Source organism: Centruroides sculpturatus, unplaced genomic scaffold (assembly GCF_000671375.1).
Source record: "Centruroides sculpturatus isolate CEXI.00-Female unplaced genomic scaffold, Cexi_2.0 scaffold82, whole genome shotgun sequence".
In the NCBI taxonomy this organism is placed as follows: Eukaryota; Metazoa; Arthropoda; class Arachnida; order Scorpiones; family Buthidae; genus Centruroides; species Centruroides sculpturatus.
The window spans coordinates 997,163-1,018,280 of NW_019384498.1; the positions used below are offsets into that span (position 1 = coordinate 997,163).

General features: G+C 27.0%; 1 protein-coding gene across 1 annotated transcript in view; it reads right to left on the reverse strand.

Annotated features, from left to right (window-relative positions):
* Positions 1-21,118, reverse strand: part of LOC111621991 (atlastin-2-like) — a 64,418-nt gene that overhangs the window by 35,681 nt on the left and 7,619 nt on the right. Inside the window, 2 exon segments of the mRNA XM_023364282.1 lie at positions 8,211-8,378; positions 12,324-12,547. Of these exon segments, the coding sequence (XP_023220050.1) occupies positions 8,211-8,378; positions 12,324-12,547 (392 nt within the window).

The window sequence follows — 21,118 nt, forward strand, 5'->3', positions numbered from 1 at the left end:
TAATAAATTACCATAATTATTACCAACCAAATTATTAGAATAGGTTAGGTTAGGTTTGAACGTGCGTCCCCACTGTTTCCTTTCTTCTCTTTGCTGGAATCAGAGACGAGCCGCCATTTTACCCACCATAGGTAACATTATCCAATTGTGCAGTCTAAAGATTGGTGACACTTTGAATTTCATAGCAATTGGTTTCTGCGACAAGCACACCTATTTGTGGTACATTTATTTGTGGCAAAGATCTTATTTTCACTTTACCGAGTGCTTAGTAGGTATTGTGCGGATTACCTAGATACTCTGCAAATTATCTAGGTAATTTGAGAAATGAAACAATTTTCACAACCTTAACGGATCACACTAGTTAATCTGCAAATTAGCTAGGTAATCTGCAGATTAACGAGTTTCGAGCTTTAGCGGTAACATATATATGAATATGAATTCATAAGAATGAAAATATCATAATTACATTCATCCACAACTTCATCAATATTCAAGAATTATACATTTAAATAGCATATTATAAACATTTACAAACAACTTTTTAATTGCATTTAATTATAAATTAATATAAATAAATATATGGAAATGCCATATATTAAATAAAATAGTAAAAATTTTATTTAAAAAGTTGTGTTTTAATTTTTGTACATGTAGTGTGTTTACAATGTACTGTACATTGTACACGTATTGTAGTAAAATTTAAATGTATCATGTTTCGTAAGCTTTAATGACAATTTTTAAAAGAACAACAGATAAAAGCAATGAAAACCATTCTTAGTAATCACAGCATAGCATTTACAAGCAAAAATAAAACAAAAATAAATTTTGCTTTCAAAAAGTACTGTCTGATAAAGACTTACTAGTCTCAGTATTTAATAGTATATTAAAATAAACTGCAACGAGTTGCTCAACTTTCCTGGAAACATTTAAAATTTTGGTAGCACCATAGGTTGTCATATTTTATTAAAACACTTTTTATATTTTTAACGATTATAAAACAGATATACAAGACCCCCATTATCCCCAACTCCTCAACTTTTAATCACCAAAATTTAATAGCATCAATCCCACTAATACACAAACCTCCCTGCAAAATTTCAGAAATTTTTGCCAAAAAGTACAGGAATTATTAAGCTTCAAAGAGGTGAACAAAATCATGCCTCCCCACACAAACATCCATAAGTACAGAAATTACTCCCAAGTGTTTTTGCATTTCTTAATGTTTCAAGGTGTCCTAAGTCCAAAAATTTTTAAATCTTGGGGATCATTTTTTTGGCAATTGCTATACTTTACCTCTGTTATATATAATAGCTGGGAAAGTACATTCATAAAATTAATATGTAGTATATATTTTAACACACACTATGTGTGTGTGTGTGTGTGTGTGTGTGTGTGTGTGTGTGTGTGTGTGTAATAAATTTTTTAAATACATCTATTTTATTTTTTATTTCTTTATAAGTAATTCTGCTAATCTGAAGAACTTTGTACAATAATTAAGTTTGAACTAGCAAGAGCAACATTTCACTCAAAGTTAAAATAAAAATATGATGAAAATAAATTATTTATTAATATTTTACACTGTAAATGTAAGTGTTTTAATTTATTAAGTATTTTTAAACTAATGATGTAATAAAACACTCATTATGTTTATATTCACATTAATAAAATATCATAATGAATATATCATATTTTCATATGATATGAAAATATAAAGAATATGAATATATATGTTACCGCTAAAGCTCGGAAACTCGTTAATCTGCAGATTAACTAGTGTGATCCGTTAAAGTTGCTAAAATTGTTCTATTTCTCAAATTACCTAGGTAATATGCATATTATCTAGGTAATCTGCAAATTACCTACTAGGCACTCGGTAAAGTGAAAATAAGATCTTTGCTGAAACAACAGCAACGTTTCTGTACGCTTAAATTAACATAATGTTCTTTATTTAATTTTCGATATCTAAAGAATCAAGTTAATACAATCAAACAACCGACAAATTAGTTGATAGAATCAATCATCAACCAATTAAAAAACATACAAAAAATCAAACGATTTAAAATATTAATACAATTAGGGAAATTATTATATAGATAACCACCTATGGAATTTCGGGACTTTGAGTATCTATCTGAACTGAGGGGACCGAGACGACTTCAACGATACCCTACTTTTGGACCGGAGACGAAAAATAATAAAGTTATCATACTTTTTCTGGTGATCGCATGATATAATTGTGCAGTTAATGTTACCTATGGTGAGTAAAATGGCGGCTCGTCTCTGATTCCAGCAAACAGAAGAAAGGAAACAGTGGGGACGCACGTTCTGTCCTAACCTAACCTATTTTAATAAATTACCATAATTATTACCAACCAAATTATTAGAATAGGTTAGGTTAGGTTTGAACGTGCGTCCCCACTGTTTCCTTTCTTCTCTTTGCTGGAATCAGAGACGAGCCGCCATTTTACCCACCATAGGTAACATTATCCAATTGTGCAGTCTAAAGATTGGTGACACTTTGAATTTCATAGCAATTGGTTTCTGCGACAAGCACACCTATTTGTGGTACATTTATTTGTGGCAAAGATCTTATTTTCACTTTACCGAGTGCTTAGTAGGTATTGTGCGGATTACCTAGATACTCTGCAAATTATCTAGGTAATTTGAGAAATGAAACAATTTTCACAACCTTAACGGATCACACTAGTTAATCTGCAAATTAGCTAGGTAATCTGCAGATTAACGAGTTTCGAGCTTTAGCGGTAACATATATATGAATATGAATTCATAAGAATGAAAATATCATAATTACATTCATCCACAACTTCATCAATATTCAAGAATTATACATTTAAATAGCATATTATAAACATTTACAAACAACTTTTTTTTAACATTTACAGAATTTTGTTTTAGAGAAAATAAAGTGTGTGCATTTAAATTTATTTTATAAGACCAAAAATTTTTAAACAATTTTCAAAATATTGTGTGTCATATTCCATAATAAATATTTTTTTATTCCATTAGCATGAAAACATTTTAAGTCATTATTACTAATATTAAAGTACTAGCAAACTGTTTGTTCTCAATATTTTTTACTTCATAAGTATAAAATATTTTCATGTTTATGAATTTGATCTTAATATAATATAAATAAATCACATGTTAACAACATGTACATAATTTATTATTTATTTTTGAAATTTTGATTACTTTTTACAATCCCTTTTATTTTTTTAAATTGCACATTAGCATTTTGTTGTGTGCTTAAATTAGCATAAAATGATAATTTATTTATTGTAACAAATAACTACTAGAACATTTATAAGTATAATTTATAGTTTTGAAGCATACTATTATTAATAATATTAATTAAAAATTCCATTTTACTTAATAATAAAGTATTAATAAATAATATAATTATATTATAAAAATAACCAAGTTTTTTACCTGCAAGATAATATATTTTATCATGAAAAACTGGAACGTTACAGAAAATATTTATTAAATTATTTTTTGTGATCTTAATGAAAAAAATATTAATCTTGTAAACCTCTATTCTTAATATCTATCAAGTAGGATATTTGTACAACACTCAATTATTGACAAACTCCATTTGTGGAATCAATAGAACCACAAAAAATTTATATCTAAGAATCAATAACTAAAAATTTTTTTCAGTCTTGTATTAAATATATTTATTTATTTATAATAATATTTTTGCTCAATTTAATAACCACTTAGTAAACGATCTAGCCATTCTACATAAAACAAAGCATTAATTACAATGTAAAAAAATGTAATTACTTTAATCAAATTACATTAAAATCTATTCATTTAGAATCAAATTGTAGTCAAATTATTTATTACAAAAAAATGCTTTTAAAATATTTTTAGTTATAAATTTAAAATAAAGTTTTATTTCAATTAATTAATGTTCTTTAAAATTTTTTCTTTTGCTATAAAAAATTAAAGGGGGAACAGAAATTAGAAATATCTCTAAATGGTAAGATCAAAAAAGTTAATGGCGTTTCAAGATTTCAATTAGTGTTATTTATTTATATATCTGACTTATAAAAATGAAATTGTCTATTAAAAAAATAAAAGTGTTTTACTTTTCAACATCTGCAATTTATTTTTATCAAATTTTTTATTTCAAACATACAAAATTACTATTACAGCGTACATAAAAAACTAATAAACAAATTTAAAAATGTAAGGGTAAAAATAATCAATTCATTCGAGACTGCATATTATTCAATACTAAAAGATTTACTATGACACCTTGGGCTGCACGTTCACAAGGTGTCATAGTAAGTCTTTTAGTATTGTAAAAATAATCTTTTCAAATCATAAGTTCAATAATAGTAATATGCTGAAAAAAAAATTAGATATAAAAACTAATGCATTATCATAGTAAACTATATTTATATTTATTTTTTTAATATTAATTTAAATATTTAAAAATTTTGGATTAACTCTTCAAGATTATTAGATACACTTACAAAATATATTTATTTGTTATCTACAAAAATGCATATCTTGTAAGATATAGAACATAAATTGAATTGTTTACATTATTCACATCATCTTACTTGCCAATAATTTATACTTTTAAATGTCAGATATAATATATCACATTTCAACTTTCAAAATAATAATAATTTTAAGATATTTTCAAAAGATAATATATAAAATAGATAATGCATCTTATAATCAAAATCAAATATCAATTACAGGAAAATCAGATTGACAAGCTAATCTTTTTATAATTAATCTTGGGTGCTGCTAACTCAACTAATCAAACTATTTGTAACTGTAAAAAGTTCAGCTGCATATTTCTTGATTTAATATAACTAGTAAAAAGTATGCTTAAGAAGTGATATTTAAGTTATTTATCCAAGTTTAAGTGCAAATTTCTCTGTAATGAGTATGATTTAATGACATTTACCCAACAAGGTAAAATATTCAAGCTATTATAGCTTGAATGCTTCAAATGATGATCATCTCAACATAATTAGAACTTTTTAAAACAAAAGGAAACAACAAATCTACTTCATTATACAGTGGTACCTCAGGATACAAATGCCCCAGCATACAAAATTTTCAGGATATGACATGAAATTTGAACATATTTTTGCTCCACAATATGAACAAAAACTCACCATATGACATTACATTAGTTTGCAGCGCCAATTTTTATTTACTTCTGTTCATTGGTCTCAGTCCATGTGTTTGCTTCGTCATGGAAGGATCTCGCTTGATAAAGGAAATCTTGAGGTATTATCAGAAATTGATTGATTTTATTGAAAAGGAACATTCCAAAAAGGCTCACACTGGCCATATTGCTGCTTGGAGTAATGACATTTGCCTAAGTTATTTTAGAAACATTTTAAAAAGTAGGCAAAGCCAAACCTCTTTGGATAGATATTTTACCGAGCGACCTCTACCCAGTGAAAGTGCTGGTGGAAGTGAAGGAAAAAAAAGTAAAAAGCAGTGAATAAAAATTAAAAAACATACAGTGGGTGATTGGTTAACGAACATAATCTGTTCCAAGACTTTGTTTGCTATCCGATTTGTTTGTTATCTGATCTGTTTGTTAACCGATCACCCACTGTATATACAGTAATACCTTGACCTTGACTTACGCGAACCCAGAGTTACGAGATTTTCAAATCTCATCAATTTGTCTTTTGTTTGAGTGCCACGCAACTCTTGATTACTCACTCCCCCCACACTATTGTTCAGCTTACATGTTCAGATGTGTCGCGCGGAATCGACACGTAGCTACAATTTATTTTGTATTATTTATTTCTGTGTTTGTTATATCTACGGAGACTCGAGAGACTCTATGTGGTGATTTCTTGTAACCGGAAACGAATCAAAAGACGAGATAAGATTAACGAGAACATTTATTAGCTTACATACATCCGACTTGGATTTTACACAAATTGTGAAATTATACCCCGACTTACGCGGTTATTGCTCGGTCCCACCTATCGTGTTAAGTTCAGGGTATTACTGTATAAAACAACACTAATTTTTTTTATCTTTTCTAAGTTATCNAGAACATTTATTAGCTTACATACATCCGACTTGGATTTTACACAAATTGTGAAATTATACCCCGACTTACGCGGTTATTGCTCGGTCCCACCTATCGTGTTAAGTTCAGGGTATTACTGTATAAAACAACACTAATTTTTTTTATCTTTTCTAAGTTATCTTTAAGTTATTGTTACATTATGTTACGTAAGTTAAGTTTTAGTAACATTTCCCTTCTCCCCCTCTTCCGCCACCACTTTACACCCCCACCATTGTCTACCCTCAAAGGTAAAGTGCACATAAAACTACATTTTTTTTATCAATTAGTCTATTACTCTATTATGGTTATTTATACATTTAGAACTACAAAATGCATTTTTCGGTGTTTTCTTTACAAAAGTTTTTTTTTTCAATGTACTACTTAGCTTTAATTTGAGTGTGTTTTTCATGTTGAAACGAATTATTTAGTTTTACATGTAATTGTGTGGGGAAAAATGATTCACCTTATGGCATTTTCATGTTACAATCTCAGTTTCAGAATGGATTATTTTCGTATCCTAAGGTACCACGGTAATTAAAACTTTTATAAATTTTTAATTAAGAACATTGATTTATCTCTTAATTTTATTTGGAAATGTATTTCATAAATAATTTATTTTAAGAAAAAAAATTTTTAATATCAAACATATTTTTGTTTATAAATTCTTTATTTATATTTTTGAACAGAGAGAATTTAAAAAAATGTTTGTATCTATTTCATTTTTCATTTTAAATTATTTACCTTTTCTGAAAAATCTTATATGTTTGGTTTATATTATTGGAAATACTTCTGTTCGATAATCTAATTTTTTCAACTATTCAATGTAAACTGTTTAAAAAAATTGAAAATTTTAATTTCTGTTCAGATATTTTCATGAACTAATGTCACATTTAAATTCATTGATGTCTTTTCTACAAAACACAAATAATCATAATTTTAAATTGAAATGATGACAAGAAGTAAATTAGAAATTTTCTGATACAATTTGATTATAAAACATTTCAAATTACTTGTTTCTATCACTTCAATTCCTATCACTTTCCAAAGTTGATTTGCCATTAGAATTTAAATTTCCCCATGTAGTAATTATCTTGCAATGTTATTATATGAAAAACAGGTTTTATTCTACTAGTAATTACTGTGTTGGCTTTATTTCAAATTAGAAGTCACTACTGTGCTATAAATAGTTTCTCAGCAGATATGGAACCAAATTTTAGATTATTTGCACGCCAATACTAAATTATAAATGCAATTCTTTCTATTTCTTACAAAAATATCTTAGTAATAATCAAGAAGAATTTTATGATATTACTTTATCTTTTATAACTTTGAATAAGATATGTTTTTAGCAAAACTACCATACATTTTATAATGATTGTATATGCCAACAGATTGCAAGAGGTTGCTGTCATATTTGGTGAGAAAATACTTGCTCTAAAATAAAATTAACTGTTTAATTCATAACAAAAATTAGAGGATAGCATTTATAAGAAAAAGAAAAAAATTTATAAAGAAAAAAATTATTTTCTATATCTTAAAGTAATAGCAAACTTTCATACTTGACTGAAGATTGTGATTTAATCCTAAATATGTTAAAAAATATTGTTTTACTTGGAAAGAAAATCAACTTAGATTTAATTCATTTTAAACATGTAATACAGAAAGCAATCCATATAACAAATAATTATAAATCAACCAAATTATTACAAAATAGTTTATAAAACACTGTATTTTAGTAAAATAACTTCAAATGAGTAGTTAAAAAAGTTTTTTTATACTAAGCAATTTCTTTTGCTTTTTTCTCAAAATTTTAAAGAAATGTTAAAAAAAATAATTTGCAGTGCAATAAAATTATTATTAAAGTAATAATTTAGAAATAAAAAGTAAAGTAACATTGAATAATTTACAATGAAAAACTATTAATTATTACTCAAGTAATAATAGTGGTTTATCTTCAGTAAACTTATAGTAACAGGAAAACTTATAGTACAATGGCTAATTTTTCTCTTACACTTTTTTTGGTAAAATTAAAAAAAAACTGAGGAAAATTTTAACAGAGTTCATCATATATTAAATTTATACAAAATCTATTAATACAAAATAAAGTATTCAAACACAAAAACTAGGTGTTAATTAAATATGTAAAATATATATTTACTTTTTCTCCAGTAGGTAAAACTTGTATAAATGGTTCACTCCAAAGAAGTATACCTGTAGTATCACGTTCTGCACCACCTCTCCATGAAAATCCAGTCAATGGAGAATTTTCTTCACCCATCCAATCTGGACCACCCTAAAGCCATAGTAAATAATAATTATTAAAAAACTATCCTATTTTTGGAACTTCTTAAGAAATTCAAAATTCTTTAAATATAATGTTGTATATACACTGTTTGAACTCTGAATCTCAAATAAAAAATGGAATTTTTTGTTATTAGTTTAATATCTCTGTCAAATCAATCAATCACTTATCTTTACTCTGATAATTTTTTTGAGTTCTTCATATTTTTATTTTGAGAGAAAAATTCACTATATTTTTGTTTAATTTCATTATAAAATAATTACTTTTATATCATTACATATAATAATAATTTCTCAAATAATTATATATATATGATAGTACTCTCTTCTTAAAAGTAAAAAAATAATTTTATTTTCCAATGTTTACAAATACTGGTTTTATGGTACACATTTTCTCAATCATTAACATTACTTGAATGCAAAGTTTTTATGACCTAATTCTGTCAGATCGAGACACACTTGCAAATTAGGAAAATATTAATGATTTAGACATTAGTGATTAGACATTTTAATATATGACAAAGATACAGACAATGCTCAAAATAACTTCCTTTCAACTGATAAAATAATTTGAATTTCTCTTTGGCAATTTAGAAACAGTTCTTAATCTTTAATCAAAAGAAAGAAAATTACTATAAATTTGTATAGAATACAGTAACTTGTTTCTTGGGACATATTTCTCAAATTCCTTTAAAAAATATTCTGATTTTCATGTTTATAGATAAGAAACTATCAAATATGAAGGAGTAAATACACAGAATATAATAATGCTGATTTTATAAATACATGGTTCTCAAATTAAAATCACATCCCATTTTACTGACTTTCCAACCCTAAATTTCTCATTTCCTCAATTTTTTAGTCCAATGTAACTTCAGATTTTCTTTCCAATCAAATTTTTTCAATACATTTCACAGCCATATTTTTAGTATTTATTTTTTAAGTGAGAGGGCATTTTAATTATTTGCATATTTACTTAACTCCTGGCCTAATAATTTTCTTTTCCTTGCTCTCATCTCTACAACTGTCATTACACTACCTTCTAGTATGCAATACAATATCAATGGGAAATAAACTTGTTGAATAATTAGTTTATAATAGATAATAGTTTAATACCAGCAACTGATATTAAACTATTTTCTCATGCAAATGTATAATGTAATATTTTAAACATTTTTCAAGAGGATAATATTTTTAAAACATTGGATCAGTTGTTCTCAAATTTTTTGGCTCACAGTGCACAATTTTTCTGGTGCATTTCATGTACAAAATTAAAAATATATTACAGTCAACTCACGCTAATATGAATTGTTAGGAGAACAGTAGTTAGAGTTCAACTTATCAAAAACAATGATTTTCAGGGTCAGGTCAAGGTTACAGTTGTATAATTTAGAGAATTAAGGCTTAATAGGCAATTGAAATTTCTAAATTATAATATTTTGAATTAATTTACTAAATAAATAAAATTAAATTTACTTACAAAAACCAATTAATATTATAAATGATTTTCAAATCAAACAAAATGAGGAGAAAACAGTATTTGCTGTTAAGTGTGGAACAGTATATCAGAAAGATTAAACAAAGCTAAAAGAAATCCATAATTGTTTTTGTTGAAGATTGTTTTAAAAAGTGTAAATAATTTTTGGCATCAAAAGAGTAAAAAGGAGCCAAATTTGGCACAAAGTAGCAAAACCTGGCATCACTGTTTATAACTTCCTGATATGCTAACTAGCATGTGTTTTCATGGGATCGAATCCATTTAAAGGGGCAAGCGTCTTTAAACTTTAACCCTTATTTTCTGAGTACAGTAGAATGGCCTACTAAAATCAAATGTTTAAATTGCTCTACAATCAGAGATTGAACCCATTTTTGCTTACTAAGAGAAAATCTATTCTACAAAAAATGGAATATTTATTACAGCACCACTTTTTATTGTTCACATAGAAAAGTGTAAAAAGCAACCATTATTAAAAACAGAGTTATTTCTTTGGGGTTTTAAAAGTAATTTACAATTTGGTTTAATGAATTCTGGTAAAATTTTTGTTTGTGTTATTGTATAAAAATTAATGTTTAGACAATGGCATTTTGCCAGAGCAGCAGCAAAATTCACTTTGACATGAGAATTTACTTTATCCATGTTCATTTTAAGATGAGACTGTATTTTAAATTATAAATAGCTGTGTACTATAGTAAGTACTATCATACAGGCTTAACTTAGCTATTAATTTATCACAAATATAATAAATCTTTATATAAATATCATTTTTGAAATATTCTTTCATACTATTCATGACACATTTAGCCATCTCTTGCAGTGCATGTGTGCCTTGGCACAGTCTGCATTATATATTATTAAAACAGTACTTAAACTTTTAAACAGTGTTTAAATACAGCTTCTATTATGTTTATAACTTATTAACAAGTTACTTTTAGGAAGAATTTTTCACTCCAAATAGGTTACTCTCAATTTTTTTCATTTTGTTATAACTAAAAGCTATAAATCATCAACTAGTAGAAAGTATGCTTAAACTTAACAATATACAAGAAAAATATTTTATTGTCCGTGTTGCTACATATATAATTCAAAAGTTGAGATTAAGGGTCCAGGTGGTCTAATCTTAACTACTTTCAGTAATATTGAAGTTTTGATATCATATAATAGTAATAGGTGGCTTGTATTACATATTTCAACATCAAACCACACATAAGCACTTAAGAGACTAACATTCAATATATTTATGCATGGTATGACTTAAATATACTGCAGAATTCTCCCATTAACTTTAGATACCAAAACTTTGGTATTATTGAAAGTAGCTAAGACTAGATCTCAGAGCAGTAAATCTGAAGTAGGTCCATTATGCTAAGATAAACTAAGTTTATGTGAGAAAGTAATGCAATAACACATTTTACTCAAACAATAAAATTTAATTAAGTATGACATCTAGCAATAAATAAAATTAAGAACTGATTATAATATTTCACTTGAAAATGTTTAATTTTCCTGACTTTTCTCAGATTTCCCTTATTTTCTCTGTGATCTTCCTAGACTTTCTAGAATTTGGGAAACCGGAATAGTTAATCATATATATTTCTGAAAACAATTCTATACCTTTACATCAAGTTCTTTAAAGAATTTTATATTATATAAAATTCTTAGAATATTTTANAAAATATTATATCTTTATATTTTAATATTTGTATAAAAAATAAAAAAATTTAAATATAAATATTGCTTCATCCCAAACTAGATTAAATGCAATATTTTATATCTGTTTAAATATATAATTAATTTTTCTTACTTATATTTTTAATTTATAGCCTTTAATTAGATACATTAAAGGCTATAAACTCTCAACATTAAAAATTTCCAATTTTCATTTTTTTTAATAATTTAGTTAAAAATTTTCATATAATTATTAAATAATAAATCAATTTTGTGTTTTTCAACATATAAAAATATTCTAATATTTCAATGAATCATATTCCTAAACAAGCATTTTATTTTATTTATACTTAATAAAAAATACAAAATATTTACAGCAACAAATTTTCTACATATTATTTTACATCAAATACAGTATACTGTTTAAAAAACTTAAACTTCAAATGCTTTAATAATAAATCTGCTATATTCATTTAAAATTTCACTCTTTTATAATTATTAAAAACTGTTAATAATTTGAAATAATAAATATGAAGTTGATAATACTTATAGCAAATCATTTTTTATACTGAATAGCCAAAAATAAGTGCTTGCACATGGATTGAAACTTTATCTAATCACAAGTATTAAATTTTCAATAATAAATTGATATAAGAAAATACAGAATGAAAAATCTTTTAAACTAATAAGGTTATAGATCAAGTTAAGTATTTCAATGTCAAACAGTATTCATTAAAAAGTTTATAAAAATTTCAAACGATGTTTACTTACTTGTGCATTCATGTAACGAAGACAAAAATCTAATAAAAATGATTTCCCTTTGCGAAAGGCACCAGCAACAGATACTACTACTACTTGTTTATCACGAACATGCTCTTGTAATAAAATTGCTTCCAAAGCTTCTTCATCTAATTCAAATATATGTCCTTCCTTAGCAATTACTATTTGAATGGGTACTCCTTTCATTTTCACATTAGAAGGATGATTTGATAAACCTTTAAGATAAATATAAATAATTTAATTTCTTCACAACTTATTTAAAAAATAAATTCATTAAAATACATTTTTTTAACTTTTGTATTTTTCATTTACATATTATTAAAATTAAGAATAATTTTTACTTTAATAAATGTTTGTTATAAATTTTATAACAAGCATTGCATAACTGAAAAATTTTGTTTTAAATTAGAAATAAATGAAATGTCTAGTAGCAATGATGGACTTTTCAAAGTTCACCATTGCTGCTCTATTGCTGCATTATTGCAAAACTGAATTCAAAATTTATTAACTCTAAATCACAGGTCAAATAATTGAGTAATTAAAAATATGGGGGGAAAATGCTTATAAATTTTTACTTTAACTTTTTAATTTATATCAGAAAAATAACAATAAATTCTGTATAAGTAAAAATGAAATAATATGATTACAACAAAATGAAATATTTTGTTTAATGGGAAATATGCTTCTGTATATTTTATATAATTCTTCTATCTGAGATTCATAATTAATATACTAAGGCATTTCACAACAGCTTTAGGACATTGCTTTTATACTACATATAAAAAATATTTGATAGATTTTAAAACTATAATTTATAAAAACCTAATACTTTCTAAATATTCAATGTATATATCTTGAAATTGTCAGATGGATCACTGAGTGACCTGCAAGTCATGGGTTCACTATCACTGATCCAATGATATTTATACAGAATGTAGAAGATTGTTTCAGCCTTGTGAAAACATTCTTAATAGTTGTTAGTTATTCAGAAAAAATCCTTCCTCCACCATCTATTATGTTCCATCTGCTTACCCTGGTTACATGGTTATTGCCTAATATCAAATCAGGCAATAACCATTTTCCATTTCAAAAAGGCTCTTCTTGAGTATTTTGATCCAGTTTCTCTCATTTGTTACTGCAAGTCTTCCTTTATCTGTCTAATGTTTAAAATCAATAATTTTCAAATGCTCTTTTTAGTAGCCCAAAAGCACAGAAATCCATGAGTGCTGCATTGGATGATTTAACAGATATGGTAAAATGGGTATCAACTTTCTTCCTCCATCTTCTCCAGAAATGGAAGAGGTGAACATAAAGTATGACCTTTGCTTTGGCACTTTGTCCTGATGGAACCATACCTTTAAAGTCTCCATATCACACAACAAAATTTTGCCTGAACATGGACTTTTCTCTGATAGTAACTAGAGTTGACTGATCTTTGAACCAATATGCTGCAATGATCATAAAGCCTTTGCTAAAAGGCATTCATGATCATTGCAAGTTTTCTTTCCATACATTCACAGACAAAAGTTGAAAAGTGTTTTTGGTCTTTTGGGTTGTAGTATATCACTAAAATTTTATTCATGTTGGACAAGTACACCCAGTGAAACTAACACCTATAAGTGATTTCCAGCAAATAACTGTAAAGCTCTAACATTTTCATCATAATTTAGAGGTCCTCCTCAGGAGGAAAAAAAAACAAACAGTTCTATCATTCAACGGAGAATACCATTATGTTTAAAATAGAAATTCCAAACATTCAAAAAGATATTCGATACATATTGTTATCGAAAAGTATAAAAAATAAATCAAAGGCATTCATTTATTTTTATTTTTGTTTTCCTTAATCTGTTTAATGTTCTCTGAATTCTCAGTCAAATAATAAAACTGATGGTTCCCCCTCCTGAGGAGAGCCTCTAAATTGTGACATAACACATTAAGAGCTTTACAGTTATTTGCTGGAAATCACATATAGATGTTAGTTTCACTGTTGTACAGTTCCAGTTTTTATGTTTGCTGTTATTTACAAGTACACTCATGCTTCATCAAGAGTTATGACAAACTTTCACTTCTCACCTGTCTGAGTACTTCTGATGTAGTTTTCTACAGTTGGTTTCTCTCTCAGCAATATGGCAAAGGAAAAGCTTGTACCTTGGGTTTGTATTTCTTTCATAGCTCTAGATTTTCAGAAATTATTCAATTAACTATTGATAGGGAAGTTCCTACTTTCTTTGTAATGTCTCTTTAGGTGCTGAGGATCTTGTAATTGGGAGGTCTTGTAATTGGGATAAACCCAATTACAAGACCTTCATTTTCTTCACTATGGTAGATGTCCAACTTGGAGCAGACTGCAGTTTACAGAATGCCATGGTCTCCCACATTTTCAGCTTATCTAAATTTTCCTTTTCTTATAACAACAAAACAGACTCCATTCTTGCATCTCTTGATTATTTCATTATGGCTATATTCCTCTTCAGAAAGAGCAACATCATACCCTCAAACCAGTTATCAATTTTTGACAGTGTAATATGAAATAATGACAACTATTGATATGATTTTTTACTTAGCAAATGATTCTTTATCCTTCTACTTTCAGCACATGGCACTAAAAGAAAAGGAGCAAATTTTAAATTGCTCCTTTTCTTTATGTAGAACAGTACATACTGAGAGCTATATGTACTGTTCTATTTAGTACAGTCTTCTGTTGCATATGAATGTTAGTTCTATCAAGCTCTAAGTTCTTTAGATATTATTATAGATCCTTATAATAGCTTTTAGTGCTCTATCTAACTACAATTGGAACTATGCTTTCTACAGTCATTCAGCTCCAATTTGCTAGGTTCATTCTCTAATTGCTTCTCCTCCATCCTGTTGTTACCTAGGACTGACCCATCTATAATCCATCCCTTTTTTCCTATTAACATAATGTCTAGGTATTATGAGTCATGTGTTTATCTGTTTGTATTTGAAAATCCCAAATATTTTTTTTCTTTTTGTTTTCTACAATTTAATCTACTTTGTGATCATATCAAGTCTTGCTACACTAAAAGCCATAGTTTCTGCAAAGATTTTATGACTCATTGCTGTTATGTCATTCAAGATAATTGGTATGTGTAATTTTCTTGCAACACTTATGATGTAGTCAATGATCTTTTCACTCTCTCTGCAGATACAGCACTTGGAATTATTATATGGACTTTTAAATTGGTGTTTTAATTGCATTCATTACAGGTATCCCTTATACAACATGGCATTTCTACAATACAGTTCAAGAATTGAAAATATTACCCTTACAACACTGAGAATTGAGGAAATCCCCCCTTACAATGTGGTTCAAGAATTGGAGACATCCCCTACAAAACATCACAATTTTTAAGTGCAAACAGTCATTCGATTATATATATATATATATTTANGAAAATGTTAGAAAGAAAATATATTTAAAAAAAATATATATATATATATATTTTTTTTATTTTTAGAGAAAAATTAAGATGTTGCAGATATTTCAGATTAAGGCAGGGCTGTGGAGTCGCGTAAAAATCTACCGACTCCAACTCCGACTCCGGCTAAAACACCAAAACTCCACGACTTCGACTCCACAGTCCTGCCAGGGCTGTGGAGTGGTAAAAATCTACCGACTCCGGCTAAAACACCAAAACTCCACGACTCCGACTCCGAAGCCCTTGATTAAGGTCAATAAGAAAAGTCAGATGACGACATTTTGCCAAAAAGTCCTCTTTTAACAGTGTTTAGCAGTGAAGAATATTAATGTACAATACTTTTGATTGTGATTGTTAGTTAATTATTGATTGTTTTAATAAACATATTTCTCTCAATTACAAAAAAGAATAGTATACTTTTGCTAACTTTTGGAACCTAACCCTGTTTTGTTTCTTATAGCACAAATTCACATAACACTGCACTTTTTTTTGGGAACCTAACTATCGTGTTATACAGGGAATATCTATATTAGTACTTGTTCTTGTGTGGTAAGAATAAGGCCTTCTGTTTCTTTCTTTAATGTCTCTTTTCTTAGCCACATCGTGTTCTCTTACTGTCAACTTTTCCTTCAATATTTTTAAGATACTAGTTATGAAAGATTTTATTTTTTCCATATTCCCTTTCTGTTATCAACAGCACCTTTTGGTATGTTTCCTTTGTTTCTTTTATTTTCAGCAATTTGGCATTCTTAACATCTTTCAGTAATTCCTCTTCACTTATCTTTATGTATTCCAATAGACTTCCCTTTTCTTTATCAACTTTTGTTTAATCTGCAGCAGTTCTCATCTCCCTTCACAATGCAGAAGATAAAATGATGACCACTTTGTGGATGAAAGGCACAATTGTCATTATTTTTTGAATATATCAGACAAAATATTATTATTATTATTATTATTATTACTGGATAACTAGCTATAAGAATTTATAGGTTCAATTCCAGTAAAGCAAGAAACCAAATGGAATGACAAACAAATTGGGAGAGCGTGTTTTTCAAATAGTGTGAAGCTTTATTACAAATAATTATAAGTTAATAAGTAGTGATACAATGAATAGTATATTCGGCCTCAGGCCAAATACCGAATATTTGTCTTGATTAACACACATACAAAAATTGGCACACAAATCGCATTTTGGCAAGGATTACGCACCCTGCTCTCTATTGGTCCGCTGTCACCACACTTCGCAAATCGCGTTAATTCTTGACAGTTGTAGCAAACAGACATGAGTGTCATGGCAGTATGTGATAAGTGATGATATCAAATGTGAATAAAAATGAAATGACCTACACATGTAAATAACGAAAAAAGAACAGAGAAGGACTGTGAAGTGAAAATGTGAAAATAAATATGAAATTGAATTGATAACATAATCAAACCATCAGGCAGCTTATTGGCACGAAATTCACAGCCGTCAATGCCAAATAATTGTTCTCATAGACTTTGGAAAGCTAAATGTTTGTAATGAAAGTCACTTAGTGTGCATGGGCAAAAGCCTGGGGCCATTCAGGCTACCAAGCTGTCTGGAACTTCAGTTATGATAAATAATTTTGTGCAATGAAACAAAAAAGTTAATTTAATTTTCAAGTTTACAATAAGGGATAATTTCATAAAAACGCTTTACAGATCATTAATTATTATTATTTTCACATTTTATGACCTAAGTTTCAATCTAATGTGCCCACGCAGTAAAAATTTTCATACAAATTTTCTACCCTTTTCATCCCTTTAGGGTTGAATTTCGTAAAATCTTTTCTTAGCACTCCTAAACTTTACAAAAGGAGCACACACTCAAATTTTTAAGTTTCTAGCACCAGTAGTTTTGGCTCCACATTAATGATCTTATCAGGACTTGTTCTTTTATATACGAGTATATAGATGACTAAACTACATAATAAGTAGGTAGTTTTCATTTGATTTGTTACCTTTTTTCGATCTCTTAAAAAAATAACTTAGTTATATTACTTTTCCTTTGATCTTTTACATAAATAAGCAAAAAATTGCACTTTCTCGAACTAGAAATGTATGTTCAGCATTAATAAAAGTTACCAAAATGATTAATTTACTGTGTTTTGTTATTTCTTACTCCTGTTTTTAGGTATTTGGTATTCAGCTGAATAGTAATCAAATATTCGTCACATCATTATTAGTAAGCAATTTTAATTGTTCTTAATAAAATAAATATGTAAAATAATTAAGTTACTTTTCATTAACTCTTAGTATTGATAAAAATTTTAGTAAATAAAATATCATGATTGTAATTTTTAGACTATTTAATAGATGTCCTCTTTTGAAGGACTAAAAATCATAATAGTTATCTATTATTATCATCAATGATCTATATAACAGATAGCTCAGAAAGATCTCTATTACGTCACAATGAAATATATAGAAATACCTTAATTATGCAACACAATTTTTTTATGAAAAAGTTTTTTCAATAAAAATTTATTATAAAAATTTCAAGCTGAATAATTTTTAAAAAATTATCATGTAATATTAACAGTATTAATTCATTAACAAACAATAACTAATTTTTGCAAATTTTTTTGATGATTTTCAAAATATTGCTAGTCCTATACCAAGTATTTATTATAAACTAATTTTGGTATCAATTGATTTTTGAATGTCATAATATAGCTTGCACACTGAATATATTTAGATCAAATAAAGGAAATATACAAAAATATTATAAAATTAATAAACATAACAAATAACACTTTTGTTTTTTTTTAAACACTTCATCAGCTATTACTAATTGAAACAAAAGAAAAATTTAAATGAAATTGAAATGAATAACAAAAACTATTTTGTATTTTATTTAAATTGTTCTGTTCAATTTTAATTAAATTTTTTCTGCTAAAATTGGTTATTAACTGAAGAAATCTTAATGAAAGAAGCAGGGATCTTTATTGTGTTTATTAGTTTTATAATGTTTACACATTTTATTTAATTATAGATATTTAGTTTGCAACTTTTTGATGCAAGCCACAAGCAAAATTAATAAGTAATATTCTAATCTAGCTGTTATTCATCACTATACAAAACAGTAATTAAGTAAGTGATCTTTGATAGTTAATAAATAATCTCAGTTTCAAAGGTCTTTAGATATTGTTACCTTGCCAATTAGAAAAAAAAAAACAAAAACTGAATAAAATGTAACATAATGATAAAACAATAAAATAATGAAATGTTATATATATATATCAAGGGCTATTTTTCAACTGATATGCATTGATAAGATGTACTGGCAGATAGCATAAAAAATATTGATAGCCAGTATGTAGTACTAACAGTTAATCAGTAAAAACAATTATTTGGTGTTCAGTCCCCAAATATACATATTGGCAGTACTCTTTTTCAGAAAAAGATCACTAGTTACATTTAATATGAGTATTTTTGAATTTTGATATTTTGGAAGTTAGAAGAATCTCTGACTGACTATACTGATAGTTGAAACCTATTATAGAACATAAGTGTGCTTCAACAATCAGAGATTATTAATATTTGTATTATTTGATTATTTAAACAAGTTTATGATAGTTTATAAATATTATAAATAATATATATTTATTTGAAAATAGTAGTTTTTTCACAAATGCTAGAAAATCCAAGTAAATAACCTACTTAAACTATAAGAAATTTTTTGATGTGTCACTATTTAGTATTTTAATGATTTGATTGAAAAAATTATCAAATTCAATAATATCAATTGCAGAGAATTTCATAAGAAATTAATAGGAAATATCACAAAAAGTACAGAAAAATTAATTTCAAGGTACTGTACTTAAAAATGCAACACAATCAAATTTAGTAATTCTAAACAGATACCAAAATACTTGTAAATAATAAGTTCTGGTTAATCTTTCTGTAAAAACAATTATTTAGTTTCTGATAAATGATTTAAATGTCAGAAAATGTATTGAGAAACTTTAAACTAAATTGTTTGGTCAAACTTGCCAAAAACCCATTATAACTCTACTGTATTTTGAAAACAGAGAAAAACAGTTATTTTTGATATTTTCACTCTAGTGTTCATATGTAATGAAATAAATCAATGTAAAAAATATTCATTCTGTAATTAGTTTAATAAACCTTTGTTGTTATTTTAGTTTTAAACTATTTCAAAAATATTCATGTAACAATACAGTGTTTTATTGAAAGAAATAAACATATCGTGATTATTTGTTGACACACTGTAACTATATATATATATATATATACAAGATGCACAGGTTTAGGTTGTTGACNAGGAATTAAAGAACATTTTTAAGAAAACAGGTTTAGGTTGTTGACCTCTAATATAAACAAAAGTAATTACTACAATAAATTCAGATTGAAAATTCTAAAATAAAACAATTAGTTTAAAAATGATATAAGAAATTGTTTTAGGAATCATATGGCATCTATTTTGGACTTTTTGTTATTTTAATATGATTTATATTTATTATGTAATATTTATAATTACAGTATACATATACTGGATAAAAATTAATTAATGTTTAGGCAAACAAACAAAATTTATTTAATGAGAACAGTAATAGATACAAAGGTAAAAGTGTCTGTTTGAAATTGCTTCTGGATGCAATGACATGATGAAGAGGCATTGAATATAAGAGTTACTGATGGATGACCTTTGGCAAACTATCACTATGGAGACTATCAGAAGCATTAACAATGGCTGTTTTGAGGTCATCAGTTAATTTTGGAGCCTTATGTTAGACCTTATCTTTAATATAGCCCCCCAAAAAAATCAAGAGGGCTCAAATTCTCAAGCCAGAGAGTATGGAGGCCAGTGCTTGCTGTCAGGATAGTGATTTGGATAACCATTTGTTATAAATGTCAAAAAGATTGTATCAAAAACAATCCATGTTCTGTGAGGGGATATTTAAATTCTGTTGGAATCAATAATTGTCACAATACCTAATTCTTGAATATTTGGGAAAATAATCCTCTGCAAAGGCCTTATATCAAGTTGTAGTCACAGTTCCTAGTTTTGGACAGTTCTTGAATGTTGTGGGCCACTTGCAGAGCAATTCTGTGATGTTTTTGTCCACTTTATAATAATAATGCACACAGAACCAATAACCAGTGTACATTATTGGTTCTGTGTGCATTATTAATATGCCAGTTATTGGTTCTGTGTGCATTAAGTATTTCCCAGTGTGGTGTGTTGTAATTCACTTTATAATAATAAGTTGTCATGAGAATAATCCAGTCTTCGACAAAATATTGCTGTTTGCATGCTATACCTAAAATAATGCTATACCTAAAATAACACCAAACTAT